Genomic DNA, 25,830 nt, shown 5'->3' with positions numbered 1-25,830 from the left:
TCCAGAGGACAACAGCTTCCTCCAGCGGACAACAGCTTCCTCCAGAGGACAACAGCTTCCTCCAGCGGACAACAGCTTCCTCCAGAGGACAACAGCTTCCTCCAGCGGACAACAGCTTCCTCCAGAGGACAACAGCTTCCTCCAGCGGACAACAGCTTCCTCCAGAGGACAACAGCTTCCTCCAGCGGACAACAGCTTCCTCCAGAGGACAACAGTCTGTGGCTGTGTTTGTTCTTTTTCTACCGATGAAATGTGTGTGATGCACGTGTAATCCATATTTTCATAGTGTTTTCTATCGGCTCGAGTGACAACATGACGCTCCACGGGAGCAGCCATGTTTGATGTTGTTGTAGTAATCTCTCACCTGATTGGCTGATTCAGAGGCGGAATGATTCAGGCGTAGGGATATTGCGCTATCAGGCTGAGAATATAGTTCCGCATTTAAGTTATCACCGTAAAAAAACTGGCGCGATGCGAGTGGAGAACTTTTGGTCATGAGCTAATGGTACAATGATAATTTTATATTTGAAGTATTTTTTTAGTCTTGTGACAGGTGTAGCGAACTTGAACGATACAGGCTACAGCCTATGGCCTAAAAGTCCTCTGTTTCTTTATCTCTGGTTTGTTCTTATCCAAAAGTGGCTCAGCTTCAGCGGAAACAGAAACTTTAGATTCTAATCAGGAAGTGACGTCATAAACTCTGCACAAAAGGATCAAACTAGAGACAAATGAGCAAAATGTTCAGTCAAACCTCAAATATTCACACATTTGATTATAGTTTTGGTCAAATAGTTTTTCTCTCCGGGTTCTCCGGCTTCCTCCCACAGTCCAAAGACATGCATGTGTTAGGCAACTGGCAATTGGTGACTCTAAATTGGCCCTAGTGAATGAATGTGAGCGTGAAATGAACGTGTATGGTTGGCTGTCGGCCCTGCGACAAGTTGGCCACTGTCCAGGGTGTACCCCGCCTAAGGCCCAAAGTCACTGGGATAGGCTCCAGTCACCCGCGACTCCGAAAGGGAACAAGCGATAGAAAATGGATGGATGGTCACAACTCTATTTGAGATTTGACTCCGCCCACTTTCGGGAAACTGAAACTGAAGTCACGTGATGATCAACGCGCAGAAACTGTCCAAAGCGCGTCATTGTTCTGCTCTTCTTCACCGCCGCAGTCATGACTTTTAACGCGCAAACGCCCTTCTACAACCCGGTAAGTCTGTTATTCACCCGCTGCAACCGGACCGCGTTTAAAAAAGAATACATTTAACAGCGACGTCGAACATACGGGCTTTTTACCGATACATTGCCGCTTTAACGGTTAAACTGAGCCCGTTTCTTTAATTCGGCTGCAGTCAAACGTGGTTTTATTCATTAATTGGTGTGAAAAATTGGTTAATAAGTCTCCTGGAGCGCGGTCTCGGGACGGTCCGGCGGGACGCGGAGCACGCTATTTAGACAGAAAGGCGCAGTGGAGTTCAGCAAAGCGCAGTGTGAAAAATAGTTGCGCAAGTTCGGAGTGTTTTATGAGGAAACTAAAGAATAGATTGAGATGAAGATACAATAGGAAATTGCTGTCAGTTGTAGAAATAAAATAAAGTGGTAGTTAATGTTTTACAGCAGGTTTTAATGTTACAATTCATGATCTTGTTTTATTCATTCTTATATTTCTCTGGGACATTGTAGCTTCAGAGACACAAAGACACTTCAAGTAGAAACACCAAACTTAACCATCTGGTATTTGTTCACACCGGATTCTAAGCCGGGTTTATGAATGTTTTAAGTCTAAAAAATGTGGCAAAATGCGAAATTTTAGGGCAAATTTCAGTCTCAAACTCAAAATTATAAATCCAGAATCTGTAAATCTGATGTCAACAAAATGAAGCAAGAAATGTGTTACAATTGTGTCAGTTTTTACACATCAAATGCCTTATTTCTGTTTGAAAACAGGACACAATGAAACACGTGTGACACATTTATTACATTTATAACATTTATTACATTTATAACATTTATAACATTTATAACTTTTATTACATTTATAACATTTATTACATTTATTATATTTATAACATTTATCACATTTATAACATTTATTACATTTATAACATTTATCACATTTATAACCTCCTCCTTGTACCGACACCTTAACGTGGTGGAGGGGTTTGAGTGCCCGAATGATCCCGGGAGCTATGTTGTCGGGGGCTTCAAGCCCCTGGTCGGGTCTCCCAAGGCAAACAGGTCCTAGGTGACGGGTCAGACAAAGATCGGTTCAGAAGCCCCCTATGATGAGTAAAAGAACAAGGCCGTTTACGTCGCCCGGATCGGCGTCACCGGGGCCCCATCCTGGAGCCAGGCCTGGGATGGGTGCTCGATGGCGAGCGCCTGGTGGCCGGGTCTTACCCCACGGGGCCCGGCCGGGCACAGCCCGAAGGAGCGACGTGGGGCCGTCCTCCCGTGGGCCCACCACCCGCAGGAGGATCCATAAGGGGCCGGTGCAGAGAGATCTGGGCGGCAGTCGACGGCAGGGGCCTCGGCGACCAGATCTCCAGACACAGAGACTAACTCTGGGGACATGGAATGTCACCTCGCTGTGGGGGAAAGAGCCTGAGCTTGTGCGGGAGGTTGAGCGATACCGACTAGATATAGTCGGCCTCACCTCCAGCACAGTTTGGGCTCTGGAACCCATCTCCTCGAGAGGGGCTGGACGCTCCACTTCTCTGGTGTTGCCCGCGGGGAGAGGCGGCGGGCTGGTGTGGGCGGGGCTGGTGTGGGCTTGCTTATAGCCCCTCAGCTCAGCCGCCACGTGTTGGAGTTTATCCCAGTGAACGAGAGGGTCGCGTCCCTCCGCCTTCGGGTGGGGGATAGGTCTCTCACTGTTGTGGCGGCCTACGGGCCGAACAGCAGTGCAGAGTACCCGGCCTTCTTGGAGTCCTTGGGAGGGGTACTGGACAGTGCACCGACCGGGGACTCCATTGTTCTACTGGGGGACTTCAACGCCCACGTGGGCAATGACAGTGACACCTGGAGAGGGGTGATCGGGAAGAACGGCTTCCCCGTGTTCAGTTATTGGACTTCTGTGCTAGCCACGGATTGTCCATAACGAACACCATGTTCAAGCACAAGGGTGTCCATCAGTGCACATGGCACCAGGACACCCTAGGCCGGAGGTCAATGATCGACTTTGTTGTCGTGTCATCAGACCTCCGGCCGCGTGTCTTGGACACTCGGGTGAAGAGAGGGGCAGAGTTGTCAACCGATCACCACCTGGTGGTGAGTTGGATCCGCTGGCGGAGGAGGAAGCCGGACAGACTTGGCAGACCCAAGCGCATTGTGAGGGTCTGTTGGGAACGTCTAGTGGAGCCCTCTGTCAGTAGGGTATTCAACTCGCACCTCCGGGAGAGCTTCTCCCATGTCCCGGGGGAGGTTGGGGACATTGAGTCCGAGTGGACCATGTTCTCCGCCTCCATTGTTGATGCGGCTGCTTGGAGCTGTGGTCGCAAGGTCTCCAGTGCCTGTCGTGGCGGCCCCCGAACCCCCGAACCCGGTGGTGGACACCGGAAGTAAGGGATGCCGTCAGACTGAAGAAGGAGGCCTATCAGGCCACTCTGGCTTGTAGGTCTCCGGAGGTCATCGACAGGTATCGGCAGGCCAAGCGAGCCGCGGCTCGTGCTGTCGCAGAGGCAAAAACCCGGGCCTGGGAGGAGTTCAGGAAGGCCATGGAGGAGGACTATCGGTCGGCACCAAAGAAATTCTGGCAAACTGTCCGGCGCCTCAGGAGGGGGAAGCAGTGCCTCACCAACACCGTTTACGGTGCAGGTGGAGACCTGCTGACCTCGACTGGGGATGTCGTCGGACGGTGGAAGGAATACTTTGAGGATCTCCTTAATCCCTCAGTCACGTCTTCCGAAGAGGAAGTAGAGACCAGGGACTCGGAGGCTGGCTCATCCATCACCCAAGCTGAAGTCACTGAGGTTGTTCGCAAACTCCTCGGTGGCAGGGCTCCGGCTCCTAAAGTATCTGGATGTTGTAGGACTGTCTTGGTTGACACGTCTCTGCAACATCGCGTGGCGGTCGGGGACCGTGCCTCTGGACTGGCAGACCGGGGTGGTGGTCCCTCTGTTTAAGAAGGGGGACCGGAGGGTGTGTTCCAACTACAGAGGGATCACACTCCTCAGCCTCCCGGGTAAGGTCTATTCCAAGGTACTGGAGAGGAGAATCCGACCGATAGTCGAACCAGGGATTCAGGAAGAGCAGAGTGGTTTTCGTCCCGGTCGTGGAACACTGGACCAGCTCTATACCCTCCATCGGGTGCTCGAGGGTTCATGGGAGTTTGCCCAACCAGTCCACATGTGCTTTGTGGATCTGGAGAAGGCTTTCGACCGTGTCCCTCGGGGTGTCCTTTGGGGGGTGCTCCGGGAGTACGGGGTCCGGGGCCCTTTGCTCAGGGCTGTCCGGTCCCTGTATGACCGGGGCAGGAGCTGTGTTCGCATTGCCGGCAGTAAGTCAGACCTGTTCCCAGTGCATGTTGGACTCCGCCAGGGCTGCCCTTTGTCACCGGTTCTGTTCATTGTTTTTATGGACAGAATTTCTAGGCGCAGTCAGGGGTCGGAGGGTGTCCGGTTTGGGGACCACAGGATTCCATCTCTGCTGTTTGCAGACGATGTTGTCCTGATGGCTCCATCAAACCCGGACCTGCAGCTGCACTGGGACGGTTTGCAGCCGAGTGTGAAGCGTCTGGGACGAGAATCAGCTCCAAATCCGAGGCCATGGTTCTCGACCGGAAAAAGGTGGCTTGCCCTCTCCAGGTGGGTGGAGTGTCCTTGCCCCAAGTGGAGGAGTTCAAGTATCTCGGGGTCTTGTTCACGAGTGAGGGAAGGATGGAGCGTGAGATTGACAGGCGGATCGGTGCAGCGGCTGCAGTGATGCAGTCGCTGCATCGGACTGTTGTGGTGAAGAAGGAGCTGAGCCGAAAGGCAAAGCTCTGGATTTACCGGTCGGTCTACGTTCTGACCTCACCTATGGTCATGAGCTTTGGGTAGTGACCGAAAGAACAAGATCGCGGATACAAGCGGTCGAAATGAGTTTCCTCCGCCGTGTGGCTGGGCGCTCCCTTAGAGATAAGGTGAGGAGCTCGGCCACACGGGGGGAGCTCGGAGTAGAGCCGCTGCTCCTCCACGTCGAGAGGAGCCAGCTGAGGTGGCTCGGGCATCTGTTCCGGAGCCTCCTGGGCGCCTCCCTCGGGAGGTGTTTCAGGCATGTCCCACCGGGAAGAGGCCCCGGGGAAGACCCAGGACACGCTGGAGAGACTATGTCTCTCGGCTGGCCTGGGAACGCCTCGGGATCCCCCCGGAGGAGTTAGAGGAAGTGTCTGGGGAGAAGGAAGTATGGGAGTCCCTGCTCAGACTGCTGCCCCCGCGACCCGGCCCCGGATAAAGCGGCAGAAGATGGATGGATGGATGGATCACATTTATCACATTTATTACATTTATTACATTTCTGTGAGTTTCACGCTGAGATCTTTAAATTAAAGGTTTTCGCCCGCAGCGTCTCGTAAACACTTTTACCTCAGGGCATTTCCTCATTCATTTACTGTTATTGACTCTGCTCTCCCCTCCCCCCTGTCCCCGCCCCCCTGTCCCTGCCCCCATCCTGTTCTCACACGTGCAGAGCTCACATGTTCAAAGAGAAAAACTGCAAACGTCAGAAATGTGTTAGAGTTCATCTCCTCGTTAGAGTTCATCTCCTCGTTAGAGTTGATCTCGTTAGAGTTCATCTCCTCGTTAGAGTTCATCTCCTCGTTAGAGTCGATTTCATCTCCTCGTTAGAGTTCATCTCCTCGTTAGAGTTCATCTCGTTAGAGTTCATCTCCTCGTTAGAGTTCATCTCCTCGTTAGAGTTCATCTCGTTAGAGTTGATCTCCTCGTTAGAGTTCATCTCCTCGTTAGAGTCGATTTCATCTCCTCGTTAGAGTTCATCTCCTCGTTAGAGTCGATTTCATCTCCTCGTTAGAGTTCATCTCCTCGTTAGAGTTGATCTCGTTAGAGTTAATTTCCTCATTAGAGTTCATCTCCTCGTTAGAGTCGATCTCATTAGAGTTTATCTCCTCGTTAGAGTCCATCTCCTCATTAGAGTTCACCTCCTCGTTAGAGTTGATCTCGTTAGAGTTCATCTCCTCGTTAGAGTTCATCTCCTCGTTAGAGTTGATCTCGTTAGAGTTCATCTCCTCGTTAGAGTTGATCTCGTTAGAGTTCATCTCCTCGTTAGAGTTCATCTCCTCGTTAGAGTTCATCTCCTCGTTAGAGTCGATTTCATCTCCTCGTTAGAGTTCATCTCCTCGTTAGAGTTCATCTCCTCGTTAGAGTCAATTTCATCTCCTCGTTAGAGTTCATCTCCTCGTTAGAGTTCATCTCGTTAGAGTTCATCTCCTCGTTAGAGTTCATCTCCTCGTTAGAGTTCATCTCGTTAGAGTTGATCTCCTCGTTAGAGTTGATCTCCTCGTTAGAGTCGATTTCATCTCCTCGTTAGAGTTCATTTCCTCGTTAGAGTTGATCTCGTTAGAGTTAATTTCCTCATTAGAGTTCATCTCCTCGTTAGAGTCGATCTCATTAGAGTTTATCTCCTCGTTAGAGTCCATCTCCTCATTAGAGTTCACCTCCTCGTTAGAGTCGATCTCATTAGAGTTCATCTCCTCGTTAGAGTCCATCTCCTCATTAGAGTTCACCTCCTCGTTAGAGTCCATCTCCTCGTTAGAGTTCATTCCCTCGTTAGAGTTCATCTCCTCGTTAGAGTCCATCTCCTCATTAGAGCTCACCTCCTCGTTAGAGTCCATCTCCTCATTAGAGTTCACCTCCTCGTTAGAGTCCATCTCCTCATTAGAGTCCATCTCCTCATTAGAGCTCACCTCCTCGTTAGAGTCCATCTCCTCATTAGAGTTCACCTCCTCGTTAGAGTTCATCTCCTCGTTAGATTCGATCTCCTCGTTAGAGTTGATCTCGTTAGAGTTCATCTCCTCGTTAGAGTCCATCTCCTCATTAGAGTTCACCTCCTCGTTAGAGTCCATCTCCTCGTTAGAGTCCATCCCCTCGTTAGAGTTCATCTCCTCGTTAGAGTCCATCTCCTCATTAGAGTTCACTTCCTCGTTAGAGTCCATCTCCTCGTTAGAGTCCATCTCCTCATTAGAGTTCATCTCCTCGTTAGAGTCCATCTCCTCATTAGAGTTCACCTCCTCGTTAGAGTCCATCTCCTCATTAGAGTCCATCCCCTCGTTAGAGTTCATCTCCTCGTTAGAGTTCATCTCCTCGTTAGAGTCCATCCCCTCGTTAGAGTTCATCTCCTCGTTAGAGTCCATCCCCTCGTTAGAGTCCATCCCCTCTTTAGAGTTCATCTCCTCGTTAGAGTTCATCTCCTCGTTAGAGTCCATCTGTTCATCATGTGCAATACCTGTAAATAAGTAATGTCCCACATGTCCCTGTGTGGACAACATGTCCCACATGTCCCTGTGTGGACAACATGTCCCACATGTCCCTGTGTGGACAACATGTCCCACATGTCTCACATGTCCCTGTGTGACATTAAAGGATTCTCTTATCTCCTCGTTAGGCTTGAGTAATGAGATCCTGTTGCACATGGTAAAAGTGAACACTCCTCAGAGTTTCACTGACTCGTCTAAAACCTCCTCTTTTTCCTGTTTGGACTTGATTTTGACCTGAAGCCTCTAGTGAAGCCTCAAGTGAAGCCTCAAGTGAAGCCTCAAGTGAAGCCTCAAGTGAAGCCTCAAGTGAAGCCTCTAGTGAAGCCTCTAGTGAAGCCTCAAGTGCAGCCTCAAGTGCAGCCTCTAGTGAAGCCTCAAGTGAAGCCTCTAGTGAAGCCTCAAGTGAAGCCTCTAGTGAACCCTCTAATGAAGCCTCTAGTGAAGCCTCGAGTGAAGCCTCTAGTGAAGCCTCTAGTGAAGCCTCTAGTGAAGCCTCGAGTGAAGCCTCGAGTGAAGCCTCGAGTGAAGCCTCTAGTGAAGCCTCAAGTGAAGCCTCAAGTGAAGCCTCTAGTGAAGCCTCAAGTGAAGCCTCTAGTGAAGCCTCTAGTGAAGCCTCAAGTGAAGCCTCTAGTGAAGCCTCAAGTGAAGCCTCAAGTGAAGCCTCTAGTGAAGCCTCAAGTGAAGCCTCAGGTGAAGCCTCTGGTGAAGCCTCAGGTGAAGCCTCTGGTGAAGCCTCGAGTGAAGCCTCGAGTGAAGCCTCTAGTGAAGCCTCCAGTGAAGCCTCCAGTGAAGCCTCGAGTGAAGCCTCCAGTGAAGCCTCGAGTGAAGCCTCGAGTGAAGCCTCGAGTGAAGCCTCTAGTGAAGCCTTGAGTGAAGCCTCAAGTGAAGCCTCTAGTGAAGACTCTAGTGAAGCCTCAAGTGAAGCTTCAAGTGAAGCCTCTAGTGAAGCCTCTAGTGAAGACTCTAGTGAAGCCTCAAGTGAAGTTTCAAGTGAAGCCTCTAATGAAGCCTCAAGTGAAGCCTCAAGTGAAGCCTCAAGTGAAGCCTCTAGTGAAGCCTCTAGTGAAGCCTCTAGTGAAGCCTCGAGTGAAGCCTCGAGTGAAGCCTCGAGAGAAGCCTCAAGTGAAGCCTCTAGTGAAGCCTCTAGTGAAGCCTCAAGTGAAGCCTCGAGTGAAGCCTCGAGTGAAATCTCGAGTGAAATCTCGAGTGAAGCCTCTAGTGAAGCCTCTAGTGAAGCCTCTAGTGAAGCCTCAAGTGCAGCCTCAAGTGCAGCCTCTAGTGAAGCCTCAAGTGAAGCCTCAAGTGAAGCCTCAAGTGAAGCCTCTAGTGAAGCCTCAAGTGCAGCCTCAAGTGCAGCCTCTAGTGAAGCCTCTAGTGAAGCCTATAGTGAAGCCTCAAGTGAAGCCTCTAGTGAAGCCTCTAGTGAAGCCTCTAGTGAAGCCTCAAGTGAAGCCTCAAGTGAAGCCTCTAGTGAAGCCTCGAGTGAAGCCTCGAGTGAAATCTCGAGTGAAGCCTCTAGTGAAGCCTCAAGTGAAGCCTCTAGTGAAGCCTCTAGTGAAGCCTCAAGTGCAGCCTCAAGTGCAGCCTCTAGTGAAGCCTCAAGTGAAGCCTCTAGTGAAGCCTCAAGTGAAGCCTCTAGTGAAGCCTCAAGTGAAGCCTCTAGTGAAGCCTCGAGTGAAGCCTCGAGTGAAGCCTCTAGTGAAGCCTCGAGTGAAGCCTGGAGTGAAGCCTGGAGTGAAGCCTCTAGTGAAGCCTCAAGTGAAGCCTCAAGTGAAGCCTCTAGTGAAGCCTCAAGTGAAGCCTCTAGTGAAGCCTCAAGTGAAGCCTCTAGTGAAGCCTCTAGTGAAGCCTCAAGTGAAGCCTCAAGTGAAGCCTCTAGTGAAGCCTCAAGTGAAGCCTCTAGTGAAGCCTCAAGTGAAGCCTCTAGTGAAGCCTCAAGTGAAGCCTCAAGTGAAGCCTCTAGTGAAGCCTCAAGTGAAGCCTCTAGTGAAGCCTCAAGTGAAGCCTCTAGTGAAGCCTCAAGTGAAGCCTCAAGTGAAGCCTCAAGTGAAGCCTCTAGTGAAGCCTCAAGTGAAGCCTCAAGTGAAGCCTCAAGTGAAGCCTCAAGTGAAGCCTCTAGTGAAGCCTCAAGTGAAGCCTCAAGTAAAGCCTCTAGTGAAGCCTCAAGTGAAGCCTCAAGTGAAGCCTCTAGTGAAGCCTCAAGTGAAGCCTCTAGTGAAGCCTCAAGTGAAGCCTCTTGTGAAGCCTCAAGTGAAGCCTCAAGTGAAGCCTCAAGTGAAGCCTCTAGTGAAGCCTCTAGTGAAGCCTCAAGTGAAGCCTCTAGTGAAGCCTCTAGTGAAGCCTCAAGTGAAGCCTCAAGTGAAGCCTCTAGTGAAGCCTCGAGTGAAGCCTCGAGTGAAGCCTCTAGTGAAGCCTCAAGTGAAGCCTCAAGTGAAGCCTCTAGTGAAGCCTCAAGTGAAGCCTCAAGTGAAGCCTCTAGTGAAGCCTCTAGTGAAGCCTCAAGTGAAGCCTCTAGTGAAACCTCTAGTGAAGCCTCAAGTGAAGCCTCTAGTGAAGCCTCGAGTGAAGCCTCGAGTGAAGCCTCGAGTGAAGCCTCTAGTGAAGCCTCAAGTGAAGCCTCAAGTGAAGCCTCTAGTGAAGCCTCGAGTGAAGCCTCGAGTGAAGCCTCGAGTGAAGCCTCGAGTGAAGCCTCTAGTGAAGCCTCAAGTGAAGCCTCAAGTGAAGCCTCTAGTGAAGCCTCAAGTGAAGCCTCTAGTGAAGCCTCTAGTGAAGCCTCAAGTGAAGCCTCTAGTGAAGCCTCTAGTGAAGCCTCAAGTGAAGCCTCTAGTGAAGCCTCGAGTGAAGCCTCGAGTGAAGCCTCGAGTGAAGCCTCTAGTGAAGCCTCAAGTGAAGCCTCAAGTGAAGCCTCTAGTGAAGCCTCAAGTGAAGCCTCAAGTGAAGCCTCTAGTGAAGCCTCGAGTGAAGCCTCGAGTGAATACTCTAGTGAAGCCTCAAGTGAAGCCTCGAGTGAAGCCTCTAGTGAAGCCTCAAGTGAAGCCTCTAGTGAAGCCTCGAGTGAAGCCTCGAGTGAAGCCTCTAGTGAAGCCTCAAGTGAAGCCTCTAGTGAAGCCTCAAGTGAAGCCTCTAGTGAAGCCTCAAGTGAAGCCTCTAGTGAAGCCTCAAGTGAAGCCTCTAGTGAAGCCTCAAGTGAAGCCTCTAGTGAAGCCTCAAGTGAAGCCTCTAGTGAAGCCTCTAGTGAAGCCTCAAGTGAAGCCTCTAGTGAAGCCTCAAGTGAAGCATCTAGTGAAGCCTCTAGTGAAGCCTCTAGTGAAGCCTCGAGTGAAGCCTCTAGTGAAGCCTCAAGTGAAGCCTCAAGTGAAGCCTCTAGTGAAGCCTCGAGTGAAGCCTCGAGTGAAGCCTCTAGTGAAGCCTCTAGTGAAGGCAAAGCAGAGTTTATTTAACGAAGATTCAAAATTCCAAAAAGTCAAAACAGGAAAGTACCAACTTAGCTCAGGTCGACAGACATCCAATGAAGCAGGGGCAGGGCAGGACAGGACAGGAGAAGGGCAGTAGCAGGACAGGAGCAGGGCAGGACAGGGCAGGACAGGAGAAGGGCAGGACAGGAGCAGGGCAGGACAGGGCAGGACAGGGCAGGGCAGGAGCAGGGCAGGACAGGGCTGGACAGGACAGGACAGGAGAAGGGCAGGACAGGGCAGGAGCAGGGCAGGACAGGGCAGGACAGGAGAAGGGCAGGACAGGAGCAGGGCAGGACAGGGCAGGACAGGGCAGGGCAGGAGCAGGGCAGGACAGGGCTGGACAGGACAGGACAGGAGAAGGGCAGGACAGGGCAGGAGCAGGACAGGAGCAGGAGCAGGGCAGGAGCAGGGCAGGACAGGAGAGACGTCTCCTGGACAGACGACGTACTGACCCAGAACAAAGGGGAGACGCCCCTTCAATATACACAGAAGCAGGTGCAACGACATCACAGCCTAAAGAATAAAGCTGTACATCAAAGAAGGAGAGGAAGATGAAGAAGAGTCAGCTTAAATACACAGAGCGGATAACAACAACAACAACAACAACTAACAATGTGTGCCGTGTGCTCTGCAGAGGATCCCATTCACCGGCTCCATCCACGGCGCTCTGCAAGACGGGAAGTCCATCACTGTGAGCGGCCGAGTGCAGCCTCGAGCCGACAGGTCAGCTTTTCTGTCAATCATGTGGATGAGCTATTTCAGGGCGTTAGCAGCAGCAGGCTAATGCTAGTGGCTACGCTAATAAACCTTAGCCTACTGCAGACAGTTTTAAGGAGTCTCATTTCCAACTGTCCCAGTGTTATATTTAATCCTGAGGGCGTGTCCGGTGCAGAGGGCGTGTCCAATGAAGAGGGCGTGTCCGGTGCAGAGGGCGTGTCCGGTGCAGAGGGCGTGTCCGGGGCAGAGGGCGTGTCCGATGAAGAGGGCGTGTCCGGGGCAGAGGGCATGTCCGATGAAGAGGGCGTGTCCGGTGCAGAGGGCGTGTCCGGTGCAGAGGGCGTGTCCGATGAAGAGGGCGTGTCCGGGGCAGAGGGCGTGTCCAATGAAGAGGGCGGGTCCGGGACAGAGGGCGTGTCCGGTGCAGAGGGCGTGTCCGGTGCAGAGGGCGTGTCCGGGGCAGAGGGCGTGTCCGATGAAGAGGGCAGATCCGGGACAGAGGGCGTGTCCGGTGCAGAGGGCGTGTCCGGGGCAGAGGGCGTGTCCGATGAAGAGGGCGTGTCCGGGGCAGAGGGCGTGTCCAATGAAGAGGGCGTGTCCGGTGCAGAGGGAGTGTCCGGGGCAGAGGGCGTGTCCGGGGCAGAGGGTGTGTCCGGGGCAGAGGTCGTGTCCGATGAAGAGGGCGTGTCCGGGGCAGAGGGCGTGTCCGGTGCAGAGGGCGTGTCCGGGGCAGAGGGCGTGTCCGGGAGAGGAGGCGTGTCCGGTGTAGAGGGAGTGTCCGGTGCAGAGGGAGTGTCTGGTGAAGAGGGCGTGTCCGGGGCAGGGGGCGTGTCCGCTGTAGAGGGAGTGTCAGGTGTAGAGGGCGTGTCCGGTGCACAGGGCGTGTCCGGTGTAGAGGGAGTGTCTGGTGTAGAGGGCGTGTCAGGTGTAAAGGGCATGTCCGGGGCAGAGGGCGTGTCCGGTGTAGAGGGCGTGTCCGGTGTAGAGGGCGTGTCCGGTGCAGAGGTTCTCTTTGATCTTCTGTTTGTTGTGCGTGGTGGCTGCCTCCTGATTGGTGGCTGCGTCCTGATTGGTGGCTGTGTCCTGATTGGTGGCTGCGTCCTGATTGGTGGCTGCGTCCTGATTGGTGGCTGCGTCCTGATTGGTGGCTGCGTCCTGATTGGTCGCTGCGTCCTGATTGGTGGCTGCGTCCTGATTGGTCGCTGCGTCCTGATTGGTGGCTGCGTCCTGATTGGTGGCTGCGTCCTGATTGGTGGCTGCGTCCTGATTGGTGGCTGCGTCCTGATTGGTGGCTGCGTCCTGATTGGTGGCTGCGTCCTGATTGGTCGCTGCGTCCTGATTGGTGGCTGCGTCCTGATTGGTGGCTGCGTCCTGATTGGTGGCTGCGTCCTGATTGGTCGCTGCGTCCTGATTGGTGGCTGCGTCCTGATTGGTGGCCTCGTCCTCAGGTTCAGTATAAACCTCCAGTGCGGCTCCGGTCAGAACTCAGACGTGGCTTTTCACTTCAACCCTCGATACGACTCTCGGCCCATGACCGTGGTCTGCAACAGTCTGCAGAGCGGCCACTGGGGGGCAGAAGAGCGCCAGCACAACGCCCCCTTACCACAGGGCGGCGCGTTCAACATCACCATCACTGTCCGCTCGCATGTCTACCAGGTAACAGCGATCGACAGAGCCTTTAATCGACCGACAGAGCTGTTAGTCGACCGACAATTCTCATTGGTTGACAGCTCTGTCTTCTCATTGGCTGACAGCTCTGTCTTCTCATTGGTTGACAGCTCTGTCTTCTCATTGGTTGACAGCTCTGTCTTCTCATTGGTTGACAGCTCTGTCTTCTCATTGGTTGACAGCTCTGTCTTCTCATTGGTTGACAGCTCTGTCTTCTCATTGGCTGCAGGTGACCATGAACGGTCAGCTCTTGTTGGAGTTCAGACACAGAATCCCGTTCCACAGAGTCGACACCATCAAAGTGGGCGGAGCCGTGGAAGTGTCCTCCATCTCCTTCATGAGCCCCGCCCCCGCAGTGAGTTCACTAAAGGTCACAAACACTGACACGGAGCGATAGATTTGAGGAAACACATGGTGAAGGAGGAGGAAGTCATGAGGAAGTCATGAGGAAGCACTGAGGAAGTAATGAGGATGTAATGAGGAAGTAATGAGGATGTAATGAGGATGTAATGAGGAAGTAATGAGGATTAATGAGGAAGTAATGAGGAAGTAATGAGGATGTAATGAGGATGTACTGAGGAAGTAATGAGGAAGTAATGAGGATGATGTAATGAGAAAGTAATGAGGATGTAATGAGGATGTAATGAGGATGTAATAAGGATGATGTAATGAGGAAGTAATGAGGATGTAATGGGGAAGTAATGAGGATGTACTGAGGAAGTAATGAGGAAGTAATGAGGATGTAATGAGGAAGTAATGAGGATGTAATGAGGATGTAATAAGGATGATGTAATGAGGAAGTAATGAGGATGTAATGGGGAAGTAATGAGGATGTACTGAGGAAGTAATGAGGAAGTAATGAGGATGTAATGAGGAAGTAATGAGGATTAAGAGAGGAGGAATGAGGAAGTAATGAGGATTAATGAGGAAGTAATGAGGAAGTAATGAGGATGTAATGAGGAAGTAATGAGGATGTAATGAGGATGTAATGAGGAAGTAATGAGGATGTAAACTTTAAAATGACGATGCCGTTTCCCTTTCGATGTTGAGCCAGATTGAGCAAATCTTCTTCTTTTCTGTCAACACAAAAGGCCAGAGCTGGAATTTTTTTTTTAACTTTTACTGGAGAAATGTTTAAGTTCCTCTTTCACTGCAAGAGACAGAATCTTAACTTCAGATACGACTTGTTTTTATACTTTTATAACTACTGCATTATTGCATCAAAACTCATCAATAATACTCGTAAATATTCTCTTTCAGTCTCCACATTTCAACATTTATGTGGTATATAATATATTTACAAACTGAAATGACAAAAATGAATATCTCAATATTTTTTCCAGATCATAGATGAATTTATGAGAAAATGTGTTAAAACGTCTTTAAACGTGTTGGTTCAGTTTAATCATCAGACAAATATTAACTGTTTTTAGAAATATCATTTTTATTTATAAATTACTAATTTGTAAATTTCAATGTAAATTCTGCTGAAACTCTTTTTCTTTTACGCTGTATAAAGCAAGAATGTAATAAATCTAATCTAAAAACATCTTCAAAACAACATTTACAATATTATCTACAGTTCAACGTTTGTACTTTTACACGAATAATATGATTGTTTCAAGTACAGTGTGACTCCTCCCACTCAGCCCAGCTTCATGGCTCCGTCGGTGGCTTTTCCGTCGTTTGGAGCCTTTCCCACTGGTCCCGCCTTTCCTGGATTCCCGCCTCAGCCTGTTTATCCTCCTGCCATGCCCGTGAGTAACACAAATATCAATCCTAAACTGTCAAATCAGACCAAAAAAAAATGCTTAAAATATCAAAGACTTTGTTGCGACGCAGACTTGAGAATGAACGATTGATCTCGCCCGAATGGAAGTCGCACTTTGAACAGTTGGAACGTCGCAACCGTCGCTTCTCCTGAACTTTAAACAGAAAACAATTATTAAATGATGAAAACGGACGATCGGAACGCAATCCGATGTTTGGCCCAGATGCCTCGGCTCCGGCGTCAGACCGGAATAAATCTGCGGCGTCTCCGTCAAAGCCGTTTGTGTTTCACGCTCTGCACGGACTCGATGGGCCGTCCTCTGGGTTTTGGACACGCCCGTTCCATACGTGTTATGGAATTGTTTTTATTTGTGATTTGCAAAGCCGGCTTCTGAAGACGAGGATGCAGAACACTCTCTACCGAAGAACACAACGGTTAAAGACATAAAATATAAAAAACTAAACGATCTGGGCAATAAATATGCCAAAGACAAAGGGAGTTTTCCGTCGCCCAATCGAAGGAGTCGTCAAAGCTGGATCATTGTAACTCGCCGTCTTTATTTTGGAATGAGTAAATCTCTCGTTGCTCGTCTTCAGTTCCACGTTCTGCCGTGTGACTCCGGTTCATTGGCCGGTCGAGAAAAGGATTAAGTTTAAGATCGTTTGCACCTGACAGGTCCCAACAGGGTCAAGAAGAAGACCAAAGAAGACCTTAAATCCAGGGTGACTCCTCCTTTCGAGCGTCACCATTTAAAACAATAATCTCTATGACTTTATGATTGTTCTTCCAGCTGTTCCTGCTTTTCATTATAGTCGTTTTAATCTGTTTAGTATTTTATAGCTTGTTTGTTTGTTTGTTGTTGTTGTTGTTTTAATCTGTGTTTTTAAGGCTTGTTCTACAAATGTTTTAAAAGTGTTATTTATATGACGTCAAATTGTAGTTGACTAAAACATTATTGGTCGACCTGTGTATGGATTATCTGAACAACACACTAAAGGTCTAGAGGACTAAAGGACTAGAAGACTAAAGGACTAGAAGACTAAAGGACTAGAAGACTAAAGGTCTAGAAGACTAAAGGTCTAGAGGACTAAAGGACTAGAAGACTAAAGGACTAGAAGACTAAAGGTCTAGAAGACTAAAGGTCTAGAGGACTAAAGGACTAGAAGACTAAAGGACTAGAAGACTAAAGGTCTAGAGGACTAAAGGACTAGAAGACTAAAGGACTAGAAGACTAAAGGTCTAGAAGACTAAAGGTCTAGAGGACTAAAGGACTAGAAGACTAAAGGACTAGAAGACTAAAGGTCTAGAGGACTAAAGGACTAGAAGACTAAAGGTCTAGAAGACTAAAGGTCTAGAGGACTAAAGGACTAGATGACTAAAGGACTAGAGGACTAAAGGACTAGAAGACTAAAGGTCTAGCGGTCTAGGTGACTAAAGTACTAGAGGTCTAGAGCTCTAAACTGGACTCAGGACCTTTCAGAATGACTTGTGTGTTCTTATGTTCTTGTCCAGGTCGTCCCGTACCACAGCGTGATCAGTGGAGGTCTTATGCCCGGTCGATCCATCACCATCCAAGGAGTTGTGACCCCACATGCAGACAAGTATGTAGCTCACTTTGTCTGCATTATAACCAAGTATGTAGCTCACTTTATCTGCATTCTAAACAAGTATGTAGTTCACTTTATCTACATTGTTTCTCTGATGGTCTCTCTGTTTGTCTCTGTTTGTTTCTCTGATGGTCTCTCTGTTTGTCTCTGTTTCTCTGTTTGTTTCTCTGTTTGTCTCTCTGTTTGTTTCTCTGTTTGTCTCTTTGTTTGTCTCTCTGTTTGTTTCTCTGATGGTCTCTCTGGTTGTCTCTGTTTCTCTGTTTGTTTCTCTGTTTGTCTCTCTGTTTGTTTCTCTGTTTGTCTCTTTGTTTGTCTCTCTGTTTGTTTCTCTGATGGTCTCTCTGGTTGTCTCTCTGTTTGTTTCTCTGATGGTCTCTCTGTTTGTCTCTGTTTCTCTGTTTGTTTCTCTGTTTGTCTCTCTGTTTGTTTCTCTGTTTGTCTCTGTTTGTTTCTCTGATGGTCTCTCTGTTTGTCTCTGTTTCTCTGTTTGTTTCTCTCATGGTCTCTCTGTTTGTTTCTCTCATGGTCTCTCCGTTTGTTTCTCTGATGGTCTCTCTGATGGTCTCTCTGTTTGTCTCTCTGATGGTCTCTTGTTTGTCTCTGTTTCTCTGTTTGTTTCTCTGTTTGTCTCTCTGTTTGTTTCTCTGTTTGTCTCTTTGTTTGTCTCTCTGTTTGTTTCTCTGATGGTCTCTCTGGTTGTCTCTCTGTTTGTTTCTCTGATGGTCTCTCTGTTTGTCTCTGTTTCTCTGTTTGTTTCTCTGTTTGTCTCTCTGTTTGTTTCTCTGTTTGTCTCTGTTTCTCTGTTTGTTTCTCTCATGGTCTCTCTGTTTGTTTCTCTCATGGTCTCTCTGTTTGTCTCTCTGATGGCCTCTCTGTTTGTCTCTATTTCTCTGTTTCATAGTAGAAAAAGCTTCAGTTGTTTCATCTGGACTCAGTTAGAAAAAAAAGACGTTTCGACTTCATCCAAGAGTCATTGTCAATAACAGAATTTAGGTCGAGAACTCCCATATTAATACTGTTCTGTGGTAAGACCCGCCCATTGGGCGGAGCCTTCCTGAAGTAGAAAGAGTTGTTTGTTTCAACAGAAACTCCCCCCTTGTATCTACCGAGCCTATTCAGAATCTTAATGGCCTATTAGAATCCTCTTTGTCTTTGTGAGACCCTGGCTCAACCACCCTGAGTACCTGATTAGCATCTAAATGGCTTCCTTGACTCCTCTTTCCTCAAGGAAGCTATTTTTGTTAAAAAAGAAAGACCTTCTTTAAACAGAAATGGAGGGCTAAGATTCAATCTTCCTGGTATCTATAATGGTATACTGAACCCCTGGAAAGGTAGAGGACCAGGACCAGGACATTTAGATGCTAATCAGGTACTCGGGGTGGTTGAGCCAGGGTCTCACAAAGACAAAGAGGATTCTAATAGTCCATTAAGATTCTGAATAGGCTCGGTAGATACAAGGGGGAGTTTCTGTTGAAACAAACAACTCTTTCTACTTCAGGAAGGCTCCTCCCAATGGGCGGGTCTTACCACAGAACAGTATTAATATGGGAGTTCTCCACCTAAATTCTGTTATTGACAATGACTCTTGGATGAAGTCGAAACGTCTATTTTTTCTAACTGAGTCCAGATGAAACAACTGAAGCTTTTTCTACTATGGAACACGCCTGGACCAATGAGGGATTACACCGACATTTCTCTGTTGGTTTCTCTGATGGCCTCTCTGTTTGTTTCTCTCATGGTCTCTCTGTTTGTTTCTCTCATGGTCTCGCTGTTTGTTTCTCTGATGGCCTCTCTGTTGGTTTCTCTGATGGCCTCTCTGTTTGTTTCTCTCATGGTCTCTCTGTATGTTTCTCTCATGGTCTCGCTGTTTGTTTCTCTGATGGTCTCTCTGTTTGTCTCTCTGTTTCTCTGATGGCCTCTGTTTGTTTCTCTGATGGCCTCTCTGTTTGTTTCTCTGATGGCCTCTCTGTTTGTTTCTCTCATGATCTCTCCGTTTGTTTCTCTGATGGCCTCTCTGTTTGTTTCTCTGATGGTCTCTCTGTTTGTCTCTGTTTGTTTCTCTGATGGCCTCTGTTTGTTTCTCTGATGGTCTCTCTGTTTGTTTCTCTGATGGTCTCTCTGTTTGTTTCTCTGATGGCCTCTGTTTCTCTGATGGCCTCTCTGTTTGTTTCTCTCATGATCTCTCCGTTTGTTTCTCTGATGGCCTCTCTGTTTGTTTCTCTGATGGTCTCTCTGTTTGTCTCTGTTTGTTTCTCTGATGGCCTCTGTTTGTTTCTCTGATGGTCTCTCTGTTTGTTTCTCTGATGGTCTCTCTGTTTGTTTCTCTGATGGCCTCTGTTTCTCTGATGGCCTATCTGTTTCTTTCTCTGATGGTCTCTCTGTTTGTTTCTCTGATGGCCTCTCTGTTTGTTTCTCTGATGGCCTCTCTGTTTGTTTCTCCATAGGTTCCATGTGAACCTGAGTTGTCATTGGGGCGTCGCTCTTCATTATAACCCTCGTTTCTCTGAGAACGTCGTGGTGAGGAACACGAAGGAGCGAGATCAATGGGGCAGCGAGGAGAGGGGCGGAGCCATGCCCTTCCACAGAGGACACGCCTTCACTGTAAGACCCTCCCAGCAGCAGCCACTGTGGCACCCCCTAGTGGTAGAGTCAGGAAATACAACAGCAACAAAGACAAACACGACCATAAAGAAAACAGACATGAAACAGTGGACGTCCAACAAACCAAGCAATAATCCTTACGTTAACATCGCCCTTAGCGGCGCCCTTCACCTGCACACATCGCCCTTTGCGGCGCCCTTCACCTGCACACATCGCGCTTAGCAGCGCCCTTCACCTGCACACATCGCCCTTAGCAGCGCCCTTCACCTGCACACATCGCCCTTAGCGGCGCCCTTCACCTGCACACATTGCCCTTAGCGGCGCCCTTCACCTGCACACATCGCCCTTTGCAGCGCCCTTCACCTGCACACATCGCGCTTAGCAGCGCCCTTCACCTGCACACATCGCCCTTAGCAGCGCCCTTCACCTGCACACATCGCCCTTAGCAGCGCCCTTCACCTGCACACATCGCCCTTAGCAGCGCCCTTCACCTGCACACATCGCGCTTAGCAGCGCCCTTCACCTGCACACATCGCGCTTAGCAGCGCCCTTCACCTGCACACATCGCCCTTAGCGGCGCCCTTCACCTGCACACATCGCCCTTAGCAGCGCCCTTCACCTGCACACATCGCCCTTAGCAGCGCCCTTCACCTGCACACATCGCCCTTAGGGGCGCCCTTCACCTCCACACATCGCCCAGCAGCACCCTTCACCTGCACACATCGCCCTTAGCAGCACCCTTCACCTGCACACATCGCCCTTAGCAGCAGGGGGTCCAGCAGGGGGTCCAGCAGGGGGGAGGTGAAGGACTTTAGGTGGGGGAGGACTTCATGACTACAGACGTCAGCGCCACAAGTCTGTGGTCATGAAGTCCAGATCCGGGGCTTCTTGGGGACAGGGACAGGGACAATGATGCTGGGACATGGCATGACTCCAGGAGGTGTTAATAATGCCAGTGAAGACAGGAGTCAGCTCGCCTGCACAGTGTCTTAAGGTGGAGGGAGTGACACCGTCTGGTCCAGAAGCTTTTCGAGGGTTGGATTTCCAAAATAGTCTGTTTACTTCCTGTTCCTGAACTGAGAGCGCCGTGTCCTCATCCAGACCATCCGCTCTGATCGTTTGGATGAGGACACGGACACTGTGAGGTCATACTTTAGCTGACCTCCCTGACCTCATCCTGACCTCACTAAAATGACTTGCAGTGACCACAATCCTTGAACTGACCCGAGTGTTTGTTTGCAGCTGACGATCTGCTGCGAGCGCCAGTCGTTCCGGATCCTGGTGAACGGGATGCAAGCTCAAGAATACAGACACCGCTTCCACCACCTGAAGAAGATCAACCAGCTGGAGATCGGCGGGGATCTGACCCTCAGCTCTGTGGTCCTCTGAGGATCTGACCCTCAGCTCTGTGGTCCTCTGAGGATCTGACCCTCAGCTCTGTGGTCCTCTGAGGATCTGACCCTCAGCTCTGTGGTCCTCTGAGGATCTGACCCTCAGCTCTGTGGTCCTCTGAGGATCTGACCCTCAGCTCTGTGGTCCTCTGAGGATCTGACCCTCAGCTCTGTGGTCCTCTGAGGATCTGACCCTCAGCTCTGTGGTGGTCAGATAACCGTGCTTTTTTTCTTTAATAAATCTGAAAACATGTCGGTTTCTCTGGTCATTTTATTCAAAAAACAAAACGACAAATGTGTCCAAATGTAGGTCAATTAAAAAAAAAAAGTCACATTCTCACACACATTCTCACACACATTCTCACACACACACATTCTCACACACATTCTCACACACATTCTCACACACACACATTCTCACACACATTCTCACACACATTCTCACACACATTCTCACACACATTCTCTCACACACATTCTCACACACATTCTCACACATTCTCACACACACATTCACACACACATTCTCACACACATTCTCACACACATTCTCACACACATTCTCACACATTCTCACACACAAATTCTCACACACATTCTCACACACACATTCTCTCACACATTCTCACACACATTCTCACACACACATTCTCACACACACATTCTCACACACACATTCTCTCACACACATTCTCACACACACATTCTCACACACATTCTCACACACATTCTCACACACATTCTCACACATTCTCACACACAAATTCTCACACACATTCTCACACACACATTCTCTCACACATTCTCACACACATTCTCACACACACATTCTCACACACACATTCTCACACACACATTCTCTCACACACATTCTCACACACACATTCTCTCACACACATTCTCACACACACATTCTCACACACATTCTCACACACACATTCTCTCACACACATTCTCACACACACATTCTCTCACACATTCTCACACACACGTTCTCACACACATTCTCTCACACATTCTCACACACGTTCTCACACACATTCTCACACACGTTCTCACACACATATTCTCACAGCAGTTGTACCAGACACTGAGGCTGGAGTGTCTCTTCTGAGGACACAGCGCCCCCTTCTGTCCGCTGCACATTCTACACTTTTCAAAGGATGTTTCCCGTCGCTTCACGTTTTTGTCACATTTAAAATAACGTACTTTTCTGGTGGAGAACGTCCAACATTCTGATGGTTCTTCTCTTTTGCTTCATCATGAGTGTGAGATCTGCTTGTTACACAGTATTTGATTCGTTTAGTTCTTTAAAAAAGTGAAACGTTCTTTCATAATTAAAGCCTCGAGTTTAGTCTAATCGTTGGTTTTTTTATTCGTCTCAAAATACATAAAGTCGATGAGAAAAACCGCCCCGAGCAGCACCGCCTTCACGTTCACGTCCAAATCCATCGGGAACGAGACGCCAAAATTATCGGCGTCCGTGAATCCCTCCTGCAGAACGCCCGCCCACTGTTTGGAGATCCGCCCCACCGCCGCCCCTTCGTCCCGGGACAGGACCTCGAACACCACGTCCGAGAAACACCTGCAGTCGCAGCACGGACCCTTTATCTTCAACTGCGCCCGTCGCGTGGCGTCCGACACGGTGAACTTGGGCAGGAGCGGGTGCCAGTCCTGCACCACGTGGCCCACGCGGACCCCTGAGGGACTCTGAACCTCCACTTCCTGAAGGCAGCACGGGCAACAGCAGGAGCCGTATTTGAGCGGACGCACGACGGTCAAGACCTCACGTCCGGCGTTGTCGCGCACGTGTATGTTGAATGGTCTGAGCGGTCCGAAGAAATGAGTCATGAAGAAGTCGCTGTCCTCGCTCGCCGTGAAGATCTGCTGCCCCGAGCCGTTCGTGACCACGTACTGGTTGCTCATCTCCCATCCCGTGATCATTTCGCCGTAGTTGACTTTCTGGCGGACGAGGACGCGGTCGATCTGGGCGAGGTACTCCAGTCCGGGCGGGCAGCCGGCGGCGGGGGGTCCCATGGCGGGAGTGAAGGCCAGAGCGGCGGGCGGCGGGGCGCTGTACGGCGGGGGAGGGCCGGGAGGGTGGGCCGCGCCCTGCATCCCGATGTAGTAGGGGGTGCTGTCAAATGGGAACGCCATGGAGTCGAGCCTGGAGAGAGAGAAGGAGAAACTTTACTTCATCTGAATAAAACTTTGTAAAAGTGCAAACATCGCCCACGATTCGCTGGGAGCTACCGTTAGCTCCACGATCACGTACTTCAGAACCTTTGTTAAGTACTTCAGAACCTTTGTAACGTACCTCAGAACCTTTGTAAAGTACTTCAGAACCTTAACATACTTCAGAACCTTCAGAACTTCAGAACCTTTATAAAGTACTTCAGAACCTTTGTAACGTACTTCAGAACCTTTGTACAGTACTTCAGAACCTTAACATACTTCAGAACCTTCAGAACTTCAGAACCTTTGTACAGTACTTCAGAACCTTAACATACTTCAGAACCTTCAGAACTTCAGAACCTTTGTACAGTACTTCAGGACCTTTGTAACGTACTTCAGAACCTTTGTAAAGTACTTTACTGCTTCCATCTCACCCAACACATTGACTTCCCCACCCACACCAAAGGCCACACTCTGGACTTAGTCTGTTCCTCTCTCCTACCCATATCTAAGCCCCACCCCCTCCCCTTCCCACTCTCTGATCATCTCTGCATCCTTTTCTCCGCCCCCCTACCCTCGCCCCACAACCCCAAAAAACGCACCATCACCTACCGCAATATCAAGTCAGTCAACCCCCTCACGCTCTCCCAGCTCATATCCTCTGCTTTCCCCCCTTACTCCCCCCCCTCTTCCCCCGACGACTATGCTGTCATGCTCAACACCACCCTCTCCGACTCGCTTGACTCCCTAGCTCCCTGGATAACCTCCTCCGTCTCATACATCAACCCCGCCCCCTGGTACACCCCTGAACTCCGCACCATGAAGCAGACTGGCCGCCAACTCGAACGTCTCCTCAAAATAACCCGCCTCACCGTCCACGCCGAAGCTTTCAAATTACACATCTCCTCCTACCGTGACGCTCTCCAAGCCGCCAAATCTGCCCACCTCTCCACCCTCATCAACAGCTCCCACCGGAGCCCTCGCACCCTGTTCTCCACCGTCAACAAGCTGCTCCAGCCACCGGACATCACTCCACCCTCCTCCCCTGACCTCTGCAACTCTTTCCTCCTTGCCTTCAATGAGAAAATTTCCAAAATCAACAGCTCCATGACTGCCGTCTCCATTAACTCCATCACCACCCCCACCCCTACCCCCCCTCCTCTCCCTGACCACCCACCCTTCCCTCCCCTCACCACCTTCTCCTCTGTTAACTCCTCTCATATCATAGACCTCATCACCGCTTCCAAAACCACCACCTGCTCTCTCGACCCCCTCCCAACGACTCTAACCAAGGCCTGCCTCCCTGCTCTCATCCCCCATCTCACCACCCTCTTCAACCAGTCTTTATCCCTCGGCCATGTTCCTTCCATCTACAAACTGGCCTCCATCACCCCCATCCTCAAAAAACCCACCCTAGACTCCGCCAACCTCTCCAACTACCGCCCCATCTCCAACCTGCCGTTCCTCTCAAAAACGCTGGAACGCATCGTCGCCGCCCAACTTCACACCCACCTCCAGTCAAACAACCTTTATGAACCCCTCCAATCTGGCTTCCGCCCACTTCACAGCACTGAAACAGCCCTGGTCAAAGTACTCAACGATCTCCTCACCTCTGCAGACTCCGGGGCCCTCAACGATCTCCTCACCTCTGCAGACTCCGGGGCCCTCAACATCCTGTTACTACTAGACCTCAGCGCAGCCTTTGACACTATAAACCATTCCATCCTCCTACAAAGGCTGCGCCAACTGGGTGTTGAGGGCTCTGCACTTGACTGGCTCACATCCTACCTCACCAACAGGCAAGAGTTCATTTCCCTCTCCGGTCACTCATCCACCCTCTCCCCAGTAACGCAGGGGTCCCCCAGGGCTCAGTCCTCGGCCCCCTCCTCTTCATCTGCTACATCTTCCCCCTTGGTCACATCCTCCGCCAACTCAACCTGGACTTTCACTGCTACGCTGACGACACCCAGATATACCTCACCACCAAATCCACCCAAAACCCTCCCCTCAGCCACACCCAAACCTGCATCTCTACAATAAAATCATGGCTCACTCTCAACTTCCTCAAACTGAACAGTGACAAAACAGAGCTCCTCCTCATTGGCACCAAATCCACTCTCAATAAAACTGGTCCCTTTTCACTCAGCATCGACACCTCGACCATCACCCCCTCTACCCTGGTACGCAATCTCGGTGTCATCATGGACCCCACCCTCTCCTTCACTCCCCATGTCAGCCACATCGTCAAGACCTCATACTTCCACCTCCGCCGCATCGCCAAAATCCGACACTGCCTCACCCTCCCCGCTGCTGAATCCCTCATCCATGCCTTCATCTCCTCCCGCCTCGACTACTGCAACTCCCTCCTCACTGGCATCTCCTCCCATTCCCTCCATAGACTCCAAATGGTCCAAAACTCCGCTGCCCGCCTCCTCACCCACACCCGCCTCCTCACCCACACCCGCCTCCTCACCCACACCCGCCTCCTCACCCACACCCTCCTCCTCACCCACACCCTCCTTACCCACACCCGGTCCCGTGATCACATCACCCCCGTTCTCCGCTCTCTCCATTGGCTCCCCATCAAGCAGCGCACAAACTTTAAAATACTCCTCCTCACCTTCAAAGCTCTTCACCACCTTGCCCCCCCCTACCTGTCTGACCTCCTCATCCCCCACCTTGCCCCCCCCTACCTGTCTGACCTCCTCATCCCCCACCGCCCCACCCGAGCTCTCCGATCCTCCTCCTCTCTCACCCTGACTGCACCAACATCCCGACTCAAAACTTTTGGCGGCAGAGCATTCTCCCGAACAGCACCCCGACTCTGGAACTCCCTCCCCCAACCTGTCCGCCACTCTCCCTCACTCACAACATTCAAATCCCGCCTCAAAACATACCTCTTCACCCAAGCCTATGACCTCCCCTACCCCTAGCCTCCTCTACCCCATTGCCTACTCTTCTACCCCCTGTTACA

At 50.3% G+C, this 25,830-nt stretch overlaps 1 protein-coding gene and 1 pseudogene across 1 annotated transcript; one reads left to right on the top strand and one right to left on the bottom strand.

The window, feature by feature from the left end:
• The first annotated feature begins 1,131 nt into the window (after positions 1 to 1,131).
• Positions 1,132 to 20,779, top strand: lgals9l3 (lectin, galactoside-binding, soluble, 9 (galectin 9)-like 3). Its single transcript, XM_072456341.1, has 8 exons — positions 1,132 to 1,210; positions 11,561 to 11,649; positions 13,092 to 13,299; positions 13,541 to 13,666; positions 14,961 to 15,068; positions 16,595 to 16,683; positions 19,134 to 19,290; positions 20,533 to 20,779. The coding sequence occupies exons 1-8, from the start codon at positions 1,175 to 1,177 to the stop codon at positions 20,677 to 20,679; spliced, it is 960 nt and encodes a 319-aa protein (XP_072312442.1). The 5' UTR covers positions 1,132 to 1,174; the 3' UTR covers positions 20,680 to 20,779.
• Positions 20,780 to 22,037: 1,258 nt separating this feature from the next.
• Positions 22,038 to 22,838, bottom strand: LOC140370145 (phospholipid scramblase 1 pseudogene; annotated as a pseudogene).
• Positions 22,839 to 25,830: the final 2,992 nt, after the last annotated feature.

This window comes from Eucyclogobius newberryi, unplaced genomic scaffold (genome assembly GCF_026437365.1).
Source record: "Eucyclogobius newberryi isolate DKJ021-1_F unplaced genomic scaffold, fEucNew1.0.hap1 SCAF_10, whole genome shotgun sequence".
NCBI lineage: Eukaryota > Metazoa > Chordata > Actinopteri > Gobiiformes > Gobiidae > Eucyclogobius > Eucyclogobius newberryi.
The sequence above is the reverse complement of the archived record's forward strand: the minus strand, read 5'-3'. Positions and strand labels throughout refer to the sequence as shown.

What these genes read in the sequence shown, in the direction of transcription:
- lgals9l3 (XM_072456341.1), top strand. Translation starts at nt 1,175, where the DNA reads ATGACTTTTAACGCGCAAACGCCCTTCTACAACCCG. An exon ending in TCATGAGCCCCGCCCCCGCA is followed by an intron (nt 13,667 to 14,960) that starts GTGAGTTCACTA and finishes CCTCCCACTCAG; the next exon opens with CCCAGCTTCATGGCTCCGTC. An exon ending in ACAGAGGACACGCCTTCACT is followed by an intron (nt 19,291 to 20,532) that starts GTAAGACCCTCC and finishes GTTTGTTTGCAG; the next exon opens with CTGACGATCTGCTGCGAGCG.